Genomic DNA, 16005 nt, shown 5'->3' with positions numbered 1-16005 from the left:
TTGTCATGACGTGCGTGCGTGTGTGAGTACGATGTGAGCCCATCTCTAATGACAACCTGGAGCCCTCGCCGATAACCGATAGATCAATACTAGAGTGAAATCAAAAAAGCAGGAGAATTTTCATAAGAGCTGGTGGAACAAATGTGAGCTTATTTAATTTTAGAGCAGCTGAAAAAACAGTTTTTACGCCACAAAACAATTAGAACACTGACCCCAAGGTGTGCAATGAAAAGGAAGTGTGTAAATTGCTTTTGTGATGTGTAAAAGGTGGAAAATTCAGATTGCCGTTGGTGGCATGTGTGAAAATTGTATTGGAAAATCGATGCTGTGCTGCGGGGGTGTGAAGCTTTTCACTGGGGGCTGCTGCTGCACATCAGCGCCACCTATGATTTTCCTCGCGGAAAACGCTCTTTCGTTCGGGGGCATGGAAAATGCGTGTTTTTGTTTATAAGAAAAACGGTTACTTTTTTCCACAGCCAACGAACGATTTGACCGTTACCGAAGCAGAAGAAGAAGAAGAGCAGCAACCGCGACCATGTCCAACTTGAGGAAATTCAAAGACGAGGAGCGCGAGTCGGAGTATGGCCGTGTCTACGCGGTATCCGGACCAGGTAAGCGACGTCACCAGCGTCCTTCATGCGCTGACCCCCAAGATCTCTAATCCTTCCTTATTATCCTGCTTCCCCTTTTAATATTTCTGTATGCTTTCTTCTTCCTCCTGTTCCGGATAATCTTCCTCATTATGCTAATCATTTTTGTCCGGCTTTTCCTTCCCCAACAACTTGAAACCCACTTCAGTGGTCACCGCGGAGGCCATGTCTGGATCCGCTATGTACGAGCTAGTCCGCGTGGGTTACTACGAGCTGGTGGGCGAGATCATCCGTCTGGAGGGCGACATGGCCACCATTCAGGTGTACGAAGAGACTTCGGGCGTCACCGTGGGCGATCCGGTGCTGCGTACCGGCAAGCCACTCTCCGTGGAACTTGGACCCGGCATAATGGGCAGCATCTTCGACGGCATCCAACGACCTTTGAGGGACATTGGTGTGATGACCAACTCCATTTATATACCCAAAGGTGTCAACACAACTGCTTTGTCGCGCTCGGAGATGTGGGAATTTAATCCGCTGAATGTGCGTGTGGGATCCCACATCACCGGAGGAGATCTTTATGGAGTGGTACACGAGAACACGCTGGTGAAGCAGCGCATGATTGTGGCACCCAGGGCTAAGGGAACCGTTCGATACATTGCCCCCGCGGGCAACTACAACCTGGAGGACATTGTCCTGGAGACGGAGTTCGATGGCGAGATCACCAAGCACACCATGTTGCAGGTGTGGCCGGTGCGTCAGCCACGTCCCGTCACAGAGAAGCTGCCAGCCAACCATCCGCTCTTCACGGGCCAACGCGTCCTTGACTCGCTCTTCCCCTGCGTCCAGGGCGGCACCACTGCCATCCCCGGTGCCTTTGGCTGCGGCAAGACCGTCATTTCGCAGGCAAGTTGCAAATTATTCGTTTAATTCACATCGTACATCTTATTAAATGGCTATTCCTTCCCATCTGTACTTCAACCATCCGCAGGCCCTGTCCAAGTACTCCAACTCCGATGTGATCATCTACGTCGGTTGTGGCGAACGTGGTAACGAGATGTCTGAGGTACTGCGTGACTTCCCCGAACTGACCTGCGAGATCGATGGCGTCACCGAGTCCATTATGAAGCGAACTGCTCTGGTGGCCAACACCTCCAACATGCCTGTGGCTGCTCGTGAGGCCTCCATCTACACTGGTATCACTCTGTCTGAATACTTCCGTGATATGGGCTACAACGTAGCCATGATGGCTGATTCCACCTCCCGTTGGGCCGAGGCACTTCGTGAGATTTCGGGTCGTCTGGCTGAGATGCCTGCCGATTCCGGCTACCCTGCTTATCTGGGTGCTCGTCTGGCCACATTCTACGAACGTGCTGGGCGCGTCAAGTGTTTGGGTAACCCGGAGCGCGAGGGATCCGTGTCCATTGTCGGAGCTGTGTCTCCTCCTGGTGGTGACTTCTCCGATCCCGTGACCTCCGCCACTCTGGGTATCGTGCAGGTGTTCTGGGGTCTCGACAAGAAGCTGGCCCAGCGCAAGCACTTCCCCTCCATCAACTGGCTCATCTCCTACTCGAAGTACATGCGTGCTCTGGATGAATACTACGACAAGAACTACCCCGAGTTCGTGCCACTGCGTACCAAGGTCAAGGAGATCCTGCAGGAGGAGGAGGATCTGTCCGAGATCGTGCAGCTGGTGGGCAAGGCATCGCTGGCCGAGACCGACAAGGTGACCCTGGAAGTGGCCAAGCTGCTTAAGGACGACTTTCTGCAACAGAACTCCTACTCACCATACGATCGCGTTTGTCCCTTCTACAAGACGGTGGGCATGCTGAGAAACATAATGGCCTTCTATGAGACCGCCCGGCATGCCGTTGAGTCCACAGCCCAGTCGGACAACAAGATCACATGGAACACTATCAGGGAATCGATGGGCGGAATTATGTACCAGCTGTCGTCGATGAAGTTCAAGGTGAGAGGGTTTATATATTCCTATGATTATTTATATTAATAATGAACATTTTAAGGACCCTGTGAAAGATGGCGAGCAAAAGATCAAGGCGGACTACGACCAGCTGTACGAGGATCTGCAGCAGGCCTTCAGAAATCTGGAGGACTAAGCGGAAACGGCCAGAAACCAACTGCGGGCTTTCCTAGCGAGAGGAATGGATAAAGAAGTAAACCAAACGAAATAAGAAACCAAAGCTAGGTTATTATTCGAATTCCCCATTCAATCTAGTCATATTTACATAATGCATAATAAGATATTTGAATCCAAGTTTACTTATAAGTTTAACAAACAGTTTGGCCCGCTTCAGGTCTAGTCAGGTCAGAATCGATTCACCAGAAGAAGATACGCAAAACGAAAGGAAAGACGAACAATAATTAGTCGGTAGCGCAAATGGAACGCAGTTAAACCAGCCATATACATAAATACCATACATATACGACACATATGTATAATTATCTATGTTGATATATAAATATAATTCACAGCTATGTATTGTTAGTAAATTTTCATATAGTTATCGATTGTGTTCGTTACCCTATTGTGTGAAACTAAACCAACTAAACGACAAGTCTAAAGGGCGTTTGAATCTTTACGAAATTACAAAATATTATATTCCTACATATTATAGACCTTTAAAGAACGCAATAACAACGTAGCCCCAAAAGCATGTACCTCTACTACCAAAGGATAGCTATTTCAGTAACTTGTGTGTGTTGCAAATGGAGCTATGGAAATAAAATGTATTATGAATGTTACAAAATGATCGGGTTTTTATTTACTTGTTTATAAAGTGGAGCAATTTTTTGAATTTAAAACAAGTCGATGGGCGAGAAAATATCGATTTCCGATAGCACCGATATCATCCGTCGACTACTTTAAGCGATATGCAACGTCGAAATTAATCGGTTACATTTAGCTATTGTTCATCTCTAGTTGACGTGTTGTTAAATTAAATATCATTTTGTAAATATATGAATTACGCTTAAATTAAAGTAATCATGTCTCAGTTCGGCGGACCCAACGACTTTTACGGCTCCGCGCCCTCGGCCGATGCCAGCTACAACTTCGATATACCAGAATTTGGCCAGGAACTGTGAGTTGTTACCCGGAATTCCACTTCACAGCATTCACAATTGTTGCTCCACTTGCTTGCAGCAATTTCCAAACCTTCGACAACACACAGGCCTCAGTGCCGCCGAACTATGATGCGTCGTATGCCCAGCCGCCGAGCCAAGGATTGGGCGGCTTCTACGATCCCACGGCGTACACCGACACGAGCTACGGACAGGACAAGAGCGGAAAGTCAGCTGCTGACGGAGGAGCCGGCAACGAATTCGATGATGAGCCCCCACTGCTGGAAGGTGAGATTCGGTTACAAATGGGCATACAGTCTTCAAGTACTTGCGAGCTTTAGCCTATTAGATTTCTGTTACTTGTTTAGAGAACTTGAGCCCAAAGTAATTATAACTTGTACAGACCTATATATTTGCATGCAACCAAGTTTTGGTTTTCTTTATAAGTTTTTAATTGTTATAATATCGTCGTCTAATCTCAGCATATCTGACCAGTAGTTTGGCTATTGGAGATTAATATTTATAGTACTAAAATCGTTATTGTCACTTAATTCAAGAATCTAATGATGATCAATTTACCTAACAGATACTTTTATTCATTCTATATACTTATATGTATATTGCAATTTTGAGTAAAATAAGTTTTCACATTTCACCATCATCTTTATCTTTTATCGCATAACGAACTTCCCCTTTTCTTCTTTTTTATTCCAGAACTGGGCATCAATCCGAATCACATCTTCCAAAAGGTAAGTAAAGAAAGCAGAACAAAGGAGGCTACGCCGCAGCTTTTCGTAATTTGCGTACTCCACCTTTGGAGCTGCCCAATGGTGGAGGAGCTGCCCTTCCTGCCCCAGCCCGCTGCTCTTGAACGCATTTTCAAATGAAGATCTTGAGGGGAGCCAGGCAAATTGCATATTTTATGCGCCCGATTCCACAAACACGCGCCACAAAGGAGCTGCGAGTTTTGAGTTGCCCACTTTGTTTGCCCGGACAATTACTCCACCCGCCGCGTAATTCCTGCTTTGCCTTTACGCATTTTCCCCGGATCCTGTCCCGGTTGCGTCCCAGTGCCTTTTTCTAATTTGTGCAACGCAACGGGTGGCGTTCCTTCTGGGCGGCCACTTTAGGCCGCGCTTTTCCGGCGCGTCCGCCAACTTCGTTTTAATTGAAATTTAAATGTTTTTGCATTTCGCTTTTGTATTTATTGCAAGCATCTCCTCCTGGCGCAATAATTCTATTGTTTTTCGCTTTTATGCCATCTTTTTGTATGCATTTTATATTGTGTGCTATGTTGTCGTTGCACTTGCGGGTTTGTGTCGTTAATGAAGACATATTTTTTCATTGCACTCGCCGGCGGCGTGGCCGTAGTTGTTTTTAAATAAATAAAGCAACTTTTGTGTTTTTAATTAAAGTTTTTCTCGCACACTTTTTACCCCTCGCATTCGGTCCAGTTCGCTGTGTAACTTTCTGCATTTTTGTCCATTTTGTAAAAAATTTGCGTGCGCCTGATTCTCATTTCTTTCGCTCCGGCACGGAATTTATTACGCTTGTGTTAATTGAAAAATGAAAATGTTAATGTTAATGAGTCCGTGTGCCATCATAAAACTGAAACGAAATGAAATGAAATGCTAATTAAATTGTTCATCAGCTAGCTGGGGGAATTATGGTTAGATTTGTGTGTGACTCTGGTCCTGTTTGTTAAAGTAATGGATCGTTGGCAAATGGCAAAGTCAACAGCGGCTTTTCAAGGCTTTTACGTACTCACGGGAAATATCCATCCGCACAAAAAACGACTAACAAACACTTAGCTCTATTACAAAATGTATAGTAAAATCGTATGGTATGCATACAAATTCTCCCCTTTGCAATAGGGTCATTTGAATATGGCTGCGGCACTACAAACAACTCCAATTTGGTCTAGTTTTGGATATCGAAAACTAATTTGCAACCACAATGTATGGCCTGGATTTTTCCACTTCAAATTCTTTTCAATCTCAATTAATGTTGGTAAAGCCACAAAGAGACACTCGGAATTTCATCGACAATTTTCAGTGGGTCCTTTTGCCCGACTATAATATCAAATTTCATGGCTCTTGTCCCTGGCCCACATTCGCATGCGTCAAATGCGTTGACAGCTTTTGGCCGAGTTTCCAAGACCCGGCTCACTTGGTAGCTGGCTGGATGGCTGGCTGGTCAGCAATATCATTTATCATCAATTTCCATTTTTCAAATTTCTCTGCCACTGCACACGGTGCAAAAACAAGGGGCAAAACCAAAACGCATAGAGAACAAATGTTTGGAAAACGGTAGTTGGGCTTCGTTTTATGACCGCTGTGCGAACAAATGAATTGTGTTGTGTAGTGTCCAGTGTCCCATGTCCCGGGTCCAAAGTCCCGTGTTCCGAATTCCATGTCCTGCCGCAAGCTCCATGAGTGATGATGGCCTGTTGCCGGACGGACTTCACCCTACCCCCAAACCCTCTCCTTGTGTAATCCTTCACTTGCTCTAATTTTAATCGTATTACTCTCGCGCTCTCTCTAGACACTCGCCGTGCTGAATCCGCTGCGCGGTACTGACCAGCAAATCCTCCAGGATACTGACATGGCGGGTCCACTGGTCTTTTGCCTCACACTTGGCGGCTTCCTGCTGTTGGTAAGTTTTTCAGATTGTACTTTAAATGCGGTTGAAATCAATTGTTATGAATATTTCAAGTAAGAATTTCCGTTTAAAGTTATATATTGTGCAATATGGCCTACGTTTTATCACTTATCTTATTTATACATATATTTCATTTATCCACAGAGCGGCAAGGTGACTTTCTCGTACATCTACGGCATCGGCGTAATGGGCTGCATCTTCTTCTACTGCCTGCTGTCCCTGATGGTCAGCCGGTCGCAGGTTACCTTCGGTGCAGTGGTCTCCGTGCTGGGCTATTGTCTGCTGCCCATGGTGGTGCTGTCGGGCATCAACATTTTAATCACCATTCAGTAAGTAATTGTTGACACAAGTCGCTGGCTTTTCATCTGCCCTCCATTCATTTCGTTGGCCAGTGGAGCCATTCATGCCATCAGTCGCTGTGCTTTATATTTATGTTTTTAATTGAAAAGTTGCCAATGCATTGGCGTCGAATCCTCATTGTTTGTGGCCTGTAATTACAAACTTTTGCCTAAGCTCGTCCAGCTGCGACTGCAGCACGTTTTCGATCCGCTCCAACCGCTCAAATTTGTTCTATTGATGCTTGGACTCCGTCTGCTGCTACCGCTGCTCCTCGCCCATTCAAGTTGATCACTTCTGGCTGTTATTACTATTGTTATGGCGGGTGATGTTGTTTTTCGATTGTTTGATTTGAGTCTGCCGTTCTGTTTGATACGGTCATGTAACTGCAATGAAATAGTTGCCCTTGCGAAGATGAAAATCCCCCAGTGGGCTTGTAAATAGCAATTAGGACTTTTCAAGTTATTGGCCCCAACGAATTTCTAATTTAAATCACTTTATTCCTTTTCCTATTTCTATTTTTAGCATACATCTTTTGCATCTCAATCTTATGATGGCAACTTGAGATTGTTTAGTTTCAATCATAAATACGTGTGCTAGAAGCAGACCTTTTAGTTTCCAGTATGCAACTACTATTCCTCATCGGCCAGCGTTTAATTTTTCTTTATCTGCCCATCCTTTGGGCCTGATTTCCCCCTGGCTCTTTTCGCACAATTTAGGTTTTTAATTTTGTTGCAGTTTTGGGCCAGCGATGCATACACACGGATGCGAATAAAAACGAGTAGCCAACTTAATTTGCGCTTTTAGTGCACTCCAGGGCCACAACTGCCAAACTACAGACTACGGACTGCGGACCGAGGACCAAGGACCAAGGACTCGCAACGACGGACAAAACGAAGGACGAGGAGCTTGGACTCCATTGAAGCCAAGGCAAGACAGGCAAAAAGCGGAGCCAAATAACGCCAACTATGCGCCGTTTAATTTTCGCGCTGCGAATGGTTGGAGTGGGTGGTTTTTGGCCAAGTGGGCAGTTTCGCTGGTGGAAATGCTCCTGCCCGGCGGTCCAGTGTCCATCTGTCTAACGTTCCATGTCCTGTTTTGCCACCCGTTGAGTTTCGTTCACGTAGTTTCCTTTTCAAATATGTGTCCAGCACTTGCTGGCTCGGGCATTCCGCCCACTCGCCGCCCACTTTTCCCTGCCGTTTTCCGCCCCTCCCCGCCTTTCCTGTTTTTATTTCCGGTTTTTTTTTACTGACTCCACTCACTCGCCACGCTTTTTATGATGGCCATGCGAGGAGCAACACGCAAATGCTGCGTGAGTTTTTAGCGCTTTCTCTGGTGGATGCACCTCCTCCATGCCACCACCCACCATCCCGTTGGCACGTCATAATTTCAGAGCAGCGCGGGGAAACTAAGTGCTGCGCTGGGTGGCCGTGGGTGGAAATGAGCGTGTGTGTGTGTGGAAAACAACTATTGCTCCAGCTTACTCGACACCAAGCGCGTTTTGTTTGCCCCATCCTGCCATCCAATCCACTCCACCACCAGCGATTTCCGGACCACAACCCAACCCTATCACCAAACTGTCCAACTGCCCAGTGCAATTGCCATTTTGGTTGCCTGTTTGCTTGCATTTTTTATTTGTTGGCTTTAAGCGCTTGCACTTTTGTGGGTGGTGTGCGTGTGTGTGTGCGTGCTAGCTTTGATGTTCATATAGTCCTGCGAGTGCCAGCCAAGTCTACAGTAAATATTTTTGCGATTCCCCGCTGCCCATTTCCCTTTTCCTCTTCTTTTTTTTTAGACAGACTTTTTAATTGAGTTTGTTTGGTGATGCAAAAGTGCGCAAAAATTACACAGACAGTCGAGTTATCCGGCCCTACATAGTATTGTTTTGATTGGTTTTTAGGCTAGTGCCGGACCATTTAAGCTGCCCAGTTCGGGGCCAAAAAATCACTTGGCACCAGCATTGCGCTGGACACAGTGACCATCGGGCGACACAGTTCTGGAAAAGATTGCAGGGACCATGAAAAGAAAAAAAACGGGGAGCCCAGTTGAGTTGAGTGGCGGGAAATGGGAAAGAGGAGAACAGTTGAGCCGCCGAGACCACAGAAAGGCAATCCATTAAACGGGTGCGTGTAGCTGAAAATTGGAACGCTGGAATATGGGGATTTATGTTTTGGTTTCCTAAATTGATTTCTTTGTCGGATTTTATGGGTTTACCGAAGAGATGCTGGGATCACAACTTTTTTTCCTTCGCTTTTCAAGTGTTTAATCTTATGTCTAACTCAAGTATACATTTTGTTTATCCTTGCTGACCGTATAGAGTCATTAACTTTGATATTGTTTTCTTTTTTTGATTTATTGATCGTAAAATATTTGGATTCCAGATGTTGGCCTAAAATTCTTAACACTATGTGTGTTTTTCAAGTTTTTAGTAAAGTTCAAAGTAAACATGTAATTGCTTTGCTGAGATAATACGGAAAATATGGCTTGAAACCACCAAATCAAAGTAATTATTCGGATTGTATCTTCGCAAGCTTGCCTTTAATCTTTCGCCGACTTGTGCGTTGGGGAATAAAGGTAACATTTTCCGTATATCGCTTTGAAATCAATTTTTCATTTTCCGCTGGGCTTTCCCTGTGTGAGCGTGTGTGGGTTGGTTGGTTGGTTGGTTATGTGTGCGCTTTGTAGTTGGACTATGTTTGCACATCCTTTTGCCGGCACATCGCCTGCTGTCTTTGTTTGCCCTGCCCATTCATTCGCACACACGCTCAGACTTACCCCACACCCACATGCACACTCATCCTTTTTTATGAACACTCAGCCGAATAGAGTATATCCCAAGTCGATGAACTGAGAAAAATTGTTTCAAAAGCAGTCATTATTTTAATTATCTTGGGATCTCAAAAGGACATCGACGAATGAAATAGATTAGTAACTATCTGAATTATATTTTATGTAAATATTATGTTTTTCCACATCTTATCCTCACTATTAGTAACAAAGATCCATATAAAGATTCCAAATGAAGATGAATTCATTTCCTGTTCTATCATATTGAAAGATTCTAAATACACAAATTTCTATCAGTTTAATCTTTTTCGCTAAGTATGTAAGATTTGTAGAGGAATCAAGAACACTTCCGCCTGGGATTTTTCTGACTCTGTAGAGCCGGTGCTTCATGCATATGCATTGTTTATTGATTTCACCGACGTCTATATCTATCTGGACTGAGTTGGTATCTCGTTTCACTCTTGCAGGGGCACACTCGGCCTAATTGTGAGCGGCATCTCCATATTCTGGTGCGCCATATCGGCCTCGAAACTGTTCGCCACCGCCTTCTCCATGGACCATCAACAGCTGCTGATTGCCTATCCGTGTGCGGTGCTCTATGGAGGATTTGCGTTGATTACCATTTACTAGGGCTACGAGATCCCCGCTGCTATTCCACCACCACCACGCCCTCTGTTGTTGTGTTTGCCTGGTTTTAATTGTCCTGCAAACACACACTCTTGCAGCACAATAAATACACACACACGGATGTCAGGAGGAGAAGCAACAAGAGGAGCCAACCCGAACCACATATGGATATGTATATTTTTAAGAAAATAAGCGCCGATTGCGAATTTGTTTTCCACATTCTCCTTTTTCGGTGGCCAAGCTCCGCGTTTACTCAATACTTTTGTTGTCAGCCAATGTAATAAATTTGATTGCGAATAAAAAAAAATGGTTAACAAATTGAAATTGGTTTTTTGCCATGCACAATTGTAGTCGTGGTAAGCAGCATATTGAAATTTCGCGCTCTCGTTTCCGTTTCCGCCGCACTGAACATTTTTTGGGGCATGCAAAATTAACGCGACTCAGGCAATATGCCCCCCGCTTTTTTTTTCGGAATACTCTTCGTGTTCGCCCTATATTTGTGCAATTATTGTTTTTTGTTTTAAGAACTTTGGTATTGCGTTGTGGGTATTTATACGGGTATTATGCCACGAATCGCCAGGCGCAAATTTACCTGGATAGTTAATCGATTGCAGGGGCTTTGGACAACATGCGAAACAAAATGGGGTAAGTGAATTAATAAAAATATTTATATTTAAGTATAATCGGAAAGAACATAGCAAAACAGTAATCTTTCTGTTTGGTATTCATTATGAAACGTTTCAGATTATGAAATATAAAAGATTTTAAGCTTAAATGTTGCAGTTTGTATGCATTTTTACATGTTCTGTTGCATGGGAATTAAATATTTACGAGATCGCTTGACACACCTTCATTTCTTGTTGGGCAATCGGCTTTGTTCATATTCATGAATCGTTGCCAGAAATGTTTACATATTCCGGTGAAACACTCGGGTATCTCCTCCTTGGACTTTTGTGCCATTTCCAGCACGTTTACCTGGCCGAACTGAACGTAGAAAGAAAATCGAATCGAATTTTCCACCTCCGATTGTTGGAATTTATGATTTTCACAATCCTGCTGCTGCCTTCCGCTCGTTTGTTGCACTTTGCGGAACTAATCGACATCAAGTGCTCGAAGCAATGTAGGTTTTTGAATCTATTCAATTGTGAATTCGTTGGCCTAATTGAAATTTCAAGTGCAGCAGATGCTGGCCAGGTATGAATGCCGATTCGATTTGCGTGTGGTTTTCGCATTGCAACGCACTGGTAAAGGTAATAAAAATTGTTAAATAAAATTCATGCGGAGTGTTAACTTAATTTGATAATGATTGAAAAAACAAATCAGCATAAAAAATGCCCCAAAAAAAGGATGTGGCAAAAGAAAAGGTTCTCCTTACCATATGCAAATAATTCAACGTTGTCCTCCCATTTTCATATTACATAATTAGCGTTTTCTCTCACAGCGCTCTTTTGTATTTTTTTTTTGTTTTTTTTGGTCGGAATTTCTGGGTTGTCCTTTTCCCGTTTGGCTGCCTGAATAAATTGCAAAATGCGTAGCATACTTCTGTGCGCTTTGCGCTTTTTGATTTCCGCCCCCGCCACTTTGCCCCTTTGCCTCTTATGCAAATTGTTGTAATTACTACAATTCGGTTGAGCATTTTTATGGCCAAAACGGAAAGGCAGCGGGAATACAACAACCAAAAAAAAAATAAAACAAAAAGGAGAAGAAATATATATAGACGCGGAAATATTTGTGCGCTAATTGCGTGGCCCGAATGAAGAAGGAGGAGCCAAAAGCCCGGTCAGGATCTGTGTGCTTAAGCATTTTACGCTCATCAAAGGCGTCGCTTGCCATTAGCGCTATTAATAAACACTCGTTAGCTGACAGACGTTGATGGGGACGGGCGGCGGGGTCGTTGGAGTCCTGATGCCGGAACCAGGACCAAACTGAGAGCCAGTGCCTCTCGAATGTGTTGCTGATAATTAGAATTAGCTCACAATTAGCTGGAACCGGCTACGATGATGATGGCTGGCTGGTTGCATGGCCATAAGCTTATTAGTTGCCGCTCGTTTCTTTTTTTTCTCGTTTTTCATTTTTCGCGATAATAAGCAGCTTGGTCTTGAAAAATCCTTGCCAACGAAATGAGCGCTCAACCGGTACACTAATGAAAATTCTAACATATAAAAGGTTTAATTCTACATTTTATCAGTAATCATACTATTAGTTATGTTAATTCAATTTTTCATTAATTGATATTTTTGCCAATTCCTGTCATACAAATTTCTTTCCTTTTTCGCTGCTATAAATACATGAACTTGAATAAAAATATAAATATTTAAATATTTTTAATAATATCTATAATTTTTGCCAGTGCCTTTCCCGCAACGCATCGCTCTCCATCGAGCGTTAAGCGTTGAGCCAACACAATAGCAAACACCTGCGGACAAAAGCTGCTTACGGAAATGCATAGCCCAGGAAAAGCGGAGGGGATGGGAAAAGCGGCAAGGGGGTGCGTTGGGATTTTTCCCAACAAGAGTTATTACATTTTAGCTTTTCCTCGGCTCGTTCGTCTTGCGTTTGTGCTTTCATGTGCTGCAACTTTGGCTGCATTTTAATAAATATGCAATCTAAAACGCTTTCCACACAAACAAAGCCGCAATAACCACAGGGGCTTTTGGGTGGGCGCAAGAAAAGCGTTGCGGGGTTTGGCGCTTCGAGGGTTTTCCTGCGGTTTTCCTTAGTTTTTCCAGGGCTGCCAATGCCAAGAGTAAAGGCGTTAATTGCGCTCTCCCAGAAACGCAAAACGCTCAAGAGCGGCCAATAGAAACGGAGACGACAGCCACATTATGTGGCATCCTTTCGGGCCAGGCCTTAATAGCATGAAAGGCGGTGGTAGGGGTGGAGGGGGGAGGCGTCTGCATTGGTTACATTTGCCACATTTTTAATTAGCGCTCTTAAAAGCTCATTGAATGGTCGAAAAAAAAACGTAAACGAAGAAGGAGGAAAAACGAAACAAGCTGTCAGCCATCCTGCAGATCCTTTCATTACGTTTTTAGCAGTGAATCACCATCGAGTATTAAGTTTTGTATGAAAAATGGTGATGATATTAACATTGGCATGTCCTAGGGATTCATCGCTGTGACAAAATAGAACAAAATCGTAGCAATTTTTATATAATTTTATTATCAAATCATTACTCATTTCATGCCTTTTTCACACTAGTAAGTCAAGATTCGTTATACAAAGAAATATTTAATTGAATACATACATTTTCATCTTTCAGCTTATCAAAAAAACATTTAAAATATAAATTCTTTAAATGTAAATAATTGTATTAAACGAAGATAGAATAGAGGTTTTTTGAATGAAAACAACTTTGTTTTGAATAAAATATGTTTGATAATTCCGCTTAAAGCCCCTTCGTTTTAATATAAATTTTTACCTTTTCAAGTAACTATCAATAAGTTAATTGAAGACTAAGCTGCAAGACTAGTTACTCACCAAAGTATGCCGATACCCAACTGGGCACCAACAAGTGGAAGATTCTAATGGACCACATCTCCGGCCAAAGGGATGCGAATGGTGGGGGGAGCGATGGGGGCAGCGGGGCCATAATGGCAGGTGGATTCTTCCTGAATTGCGGCACTGAAATGCATAGAGAATTAGCCGGAGATGAGCGGTTGGCTGAAGGACGCGCCGCAGTCGAGGCACGTGTAAAAAGGTGGCCAGATGCTGCCTTGTTACCAGTTCGCAGCCCCATTTGACTGGGGAAAAGCCAACCCAAATTGCTGGTAAGCCTCACCGCCCATCACCCACCACCGAGGTTCGATCCTCCTGCATCGGCTACCACACACACACACACACATCATTAGGTTGCAGCTTAAAAGCGAAATGCAACATTTATGGTTAAGCTCCCAAAATGGCCACCAGTGCAGCACAAAGGGGATGAGCGGGCTTGCAACTTGGCGCGTTGATTGCTGCGGCCACACTTCCGGTGCGCCAGTTGCAGACAGAGATTGAGCACGTTGGCGAGATGATGGATGGATGGCCGAAGGACCAGGTAAATATTCTAGGACACTCGACCATTGCAGAACCAATTAGCTGAAGAGTGGTTTGGTTGTCATGCAGTGGGAGGGATTTGGGAGTTCAGAATATGGAAACACTGCCTCTTGGTAATGATTTCGGTGTATATACATATATATTTGTGATAAATATAGTAGCTATAAATTCCAGATAAAGATTAGGTGCTTTCGCTACTCTGTTGAAAACATTTTAAAATAGATGGAAAATGTGAAAAGTCCCTTTTTTGCAGTAAAGTGAATGAAATTCCATCGAAACTCCTCAGAAATACCTAAATTATAATACTTATTCTTGTTGTTATAACCAATAAAATGGGCAGCAACAACTTTACTGCTCAGTGCACCAATTAAAATGGTATTGTGCAAAGGAAATGGGAAATGCCTTAGACATTCGATATTAATTTAAATTATCAGCCCACCCAACTGAGTGGTGGCCAACGGAGTCCTGGCCAAAGTAGCCACCCAATGATGTTTATTGTTTTTCACTTTTTATGCACTTGACTGAACTTCGACTTGTAGCTTACCTAGGGATGTGTGGAGCAGTCGATTTCAACTGAACTGTAGATAATCCCCTGACAACAGCAGTTAACAGGCAACGATTACTTGGCAACAAGTCAATTACGACTCAACTGGAGTCGGATGCGAGTCGATCCGAGCATGGTTCCCTCTACAACCACCCAGACAGCAGCAGCCTGGTTACAGCGATAACCGACTTGGACTTGGGAGCCCAATAAATTCCTTGACCGGCCAACTCGCTTCCTCGAAAGCTCTGGAATCCCCTTTAATGCGCTAACTAATTGACCGGGGCCATACGGGTTGGAGTGGGGGGCAGTAGATACCATCCGAAGGATGGGGACCTCGGGCGAGCTGTTGGCAGTGCTATCGCCAAGTGGCAATCGCCTGTAATCCGCCGGGTGGATTTCCTCCAAAAAGTAAGGCTGCAAAGGGGTGCCAAACTATTGGAGGGGACAGCATATATATACATAGGTTGAATTCTCATAAAATAAATATTTAAAACAAAATTTAATCATATAAATTATGTACTTTTAACACATATCTTCTGGAAATTGATAATATCAATTTGATATTTTTAATATCCCTATATAGGGTAATAAAGCTTTGATAATAGCCCGATTGAAGCAACCAACTTGCTTAGCGCAAATTACTTTTGGCGAAATTTTTACAACACTTTTATTGCCTGTCGAATGGAAGTGGGAAATCGAGGCGGAGGTCAAGATTTGGCTGCTGGCTTTGCGATTTCAGTTATGCGGTTTCAAAATTCAATTAAAAGCCAACATAACAGTTCTCTTGTCCTTCAGACCCAGCTCCTTAAAGTCCTTGCTGCTTCCCGGACTCTCCGGGTCTGAACTCACTGAGATAAGGCAGGAATAATTGAAACAAAGGGGAAAATGGTGGATCGAGTGAGTAGCTGCCAAAAAAGTGGTTTCAATGGGTCGTATCAGTGCGACAAGTTTGTCCAAAATATATAGTAACTTTGGGGAGCAATTGGTTTCAGTTCAACATGAGTATGAAAGTTGACTTAAGGATTCGAAATATGCAAATCAATACAGAGTTTTTCCAGTTTTTGATTTCTTGCGCTGGTTGCAGTCAGATAAGAAAAGTCAGTTTTGTAACTCCACACTTAGGCTTAAAATTTATTAAATTATTTATTTCATTGGGAAATGAAATCAGGTTATTACAAATTTATGATATCCTACCCCCAGTTACACTTTGGCCAAACACACCCTTTGACAGAGTTATTTAATATTGTTATTTGTAGCATCACGTGCTGCAAATTTGTCTGGCAAATGTTCGGCTAGAAACCATTCAGGCGACAACAAACAAACAGACAGAAAAACAAT

The 16005-nt window shown here is 43.5% G+C and overlaps 2 protein-coding genes across 2 annotated transcripts; both read left to right on the top strand.

The window, feature by feature from the left end:
* The first annotated feature begins 62 nt into the window (after positions 1-62).
* LOC6617785 (V-type proton ATPase catalytic subunit A) lies at positions 63-3353 on the top strand. Its single transcript, XM_002042061.2, has 5 exons — positions 63-143; positions 477-611; positions 799-1496; positions 1582-2559; positions 2615-3353. The coding sequence occupies exons 2-5, from the start codon at positions 536-538 to the stop codon at positions 2705-2707; spliced, it is 1845 nt and encodes a 614-aa protein (XP_002042097.1). The 5' UTR covers positions 63-143; positions 477-535; the 3' UTR covers positions 2708-3353.
* A 164-nt stretch (positions 3354-3517) lies between these two features.
* On the top strand, positions 3518-10409 carry LOC6617784 (protein YIPF5). The gene is made up of 6 exons (XM_002042060.2): positions 3518-3691; positions 3754-3959; positions 4386-4420; positions 6216-6326; positions 6477-6661; positions 9926-10409. Exons 1-6 carry the CDS (start codon positions 3597-3599, stop codon positions 10086-10088), a joined length of 795 nt encoding a protein of 264 aa, XP_002042096.1. The 5' UTR covers positions 3518-3596; the 3' UTR covers positions 10089-10409.
* The last annotated feature ends 5596 nt before the right edge of the window (positions 10410-16005 follow it).

Source organism: Drosophila sechellia, chromosome 2L (assembly GCF_004382195.2).
Source record: "Drosophila sechellia strain sech25 chromosome 2L, ASM438219v1, whole genome shotgun sequence".
In the NCBI taxonomy this organism is placed as follows: domain Eukaryota; kingdom Metazoa; phylum Arthropoda; class Insecta; order Diptera; family Drosophilidae; genus Drosophila; species Drosophila sechellia.
This window is presented reverse-complemented; position numbering and strand designations above follow the sequence as displayed.

What these genes read in the sequence shown, in the direction of transcription:
- LOC6617785 (XM_002042061.2), top strand. Translation starts at nt 536, where the DNA reads ATGTCCAACTTGAGGAAATTCAAAGACGAGGAGCGCGAGTCGGAGTAT. An exon ending in CTACGCGGTATCCGGACCAG is followed by an intron (nt 612 to 798) that starts GTAAGCGACGTC and finishes AACCCACTTCAG; the next exon opens with TGGTCACCGCGGAGGCCATG. An exon ending in GCAAGACCGTCATTTCGCAG is followed by an intron (nt 1,497 to 1,581) that starts GCAAGTTGCAAA and finishes AACCATCCGCAG; the next exon opens with GCCCTGTCCAAGTACTCCAA.
- LOC6617784 (XM_002042060.2), top strand. Translation starts at nt 3,597, where the DNA reads ATGTCTCAGTTCGGCGGACCCAACGACTTTTACGGCTCCGCGCCCTCG. An exon ending in TGAGCCCCCACTGCTGGAAG is followed by an intron (nt 3,960 to 4,385) that starts GTGAGATTCGGT and finishes TTTTTATTCCAG; the next exon opens with AACTGGGCATCAATCCGAAT. An exon ending in AACATTTTAATCACCATTCA is followed by an intron (nt 6,662 to 9,925) that starts GTAAGTAATTGT and finishes TCACTCTTGCAG; the next exon opens with GGGCACACTCGGCCTAATTG.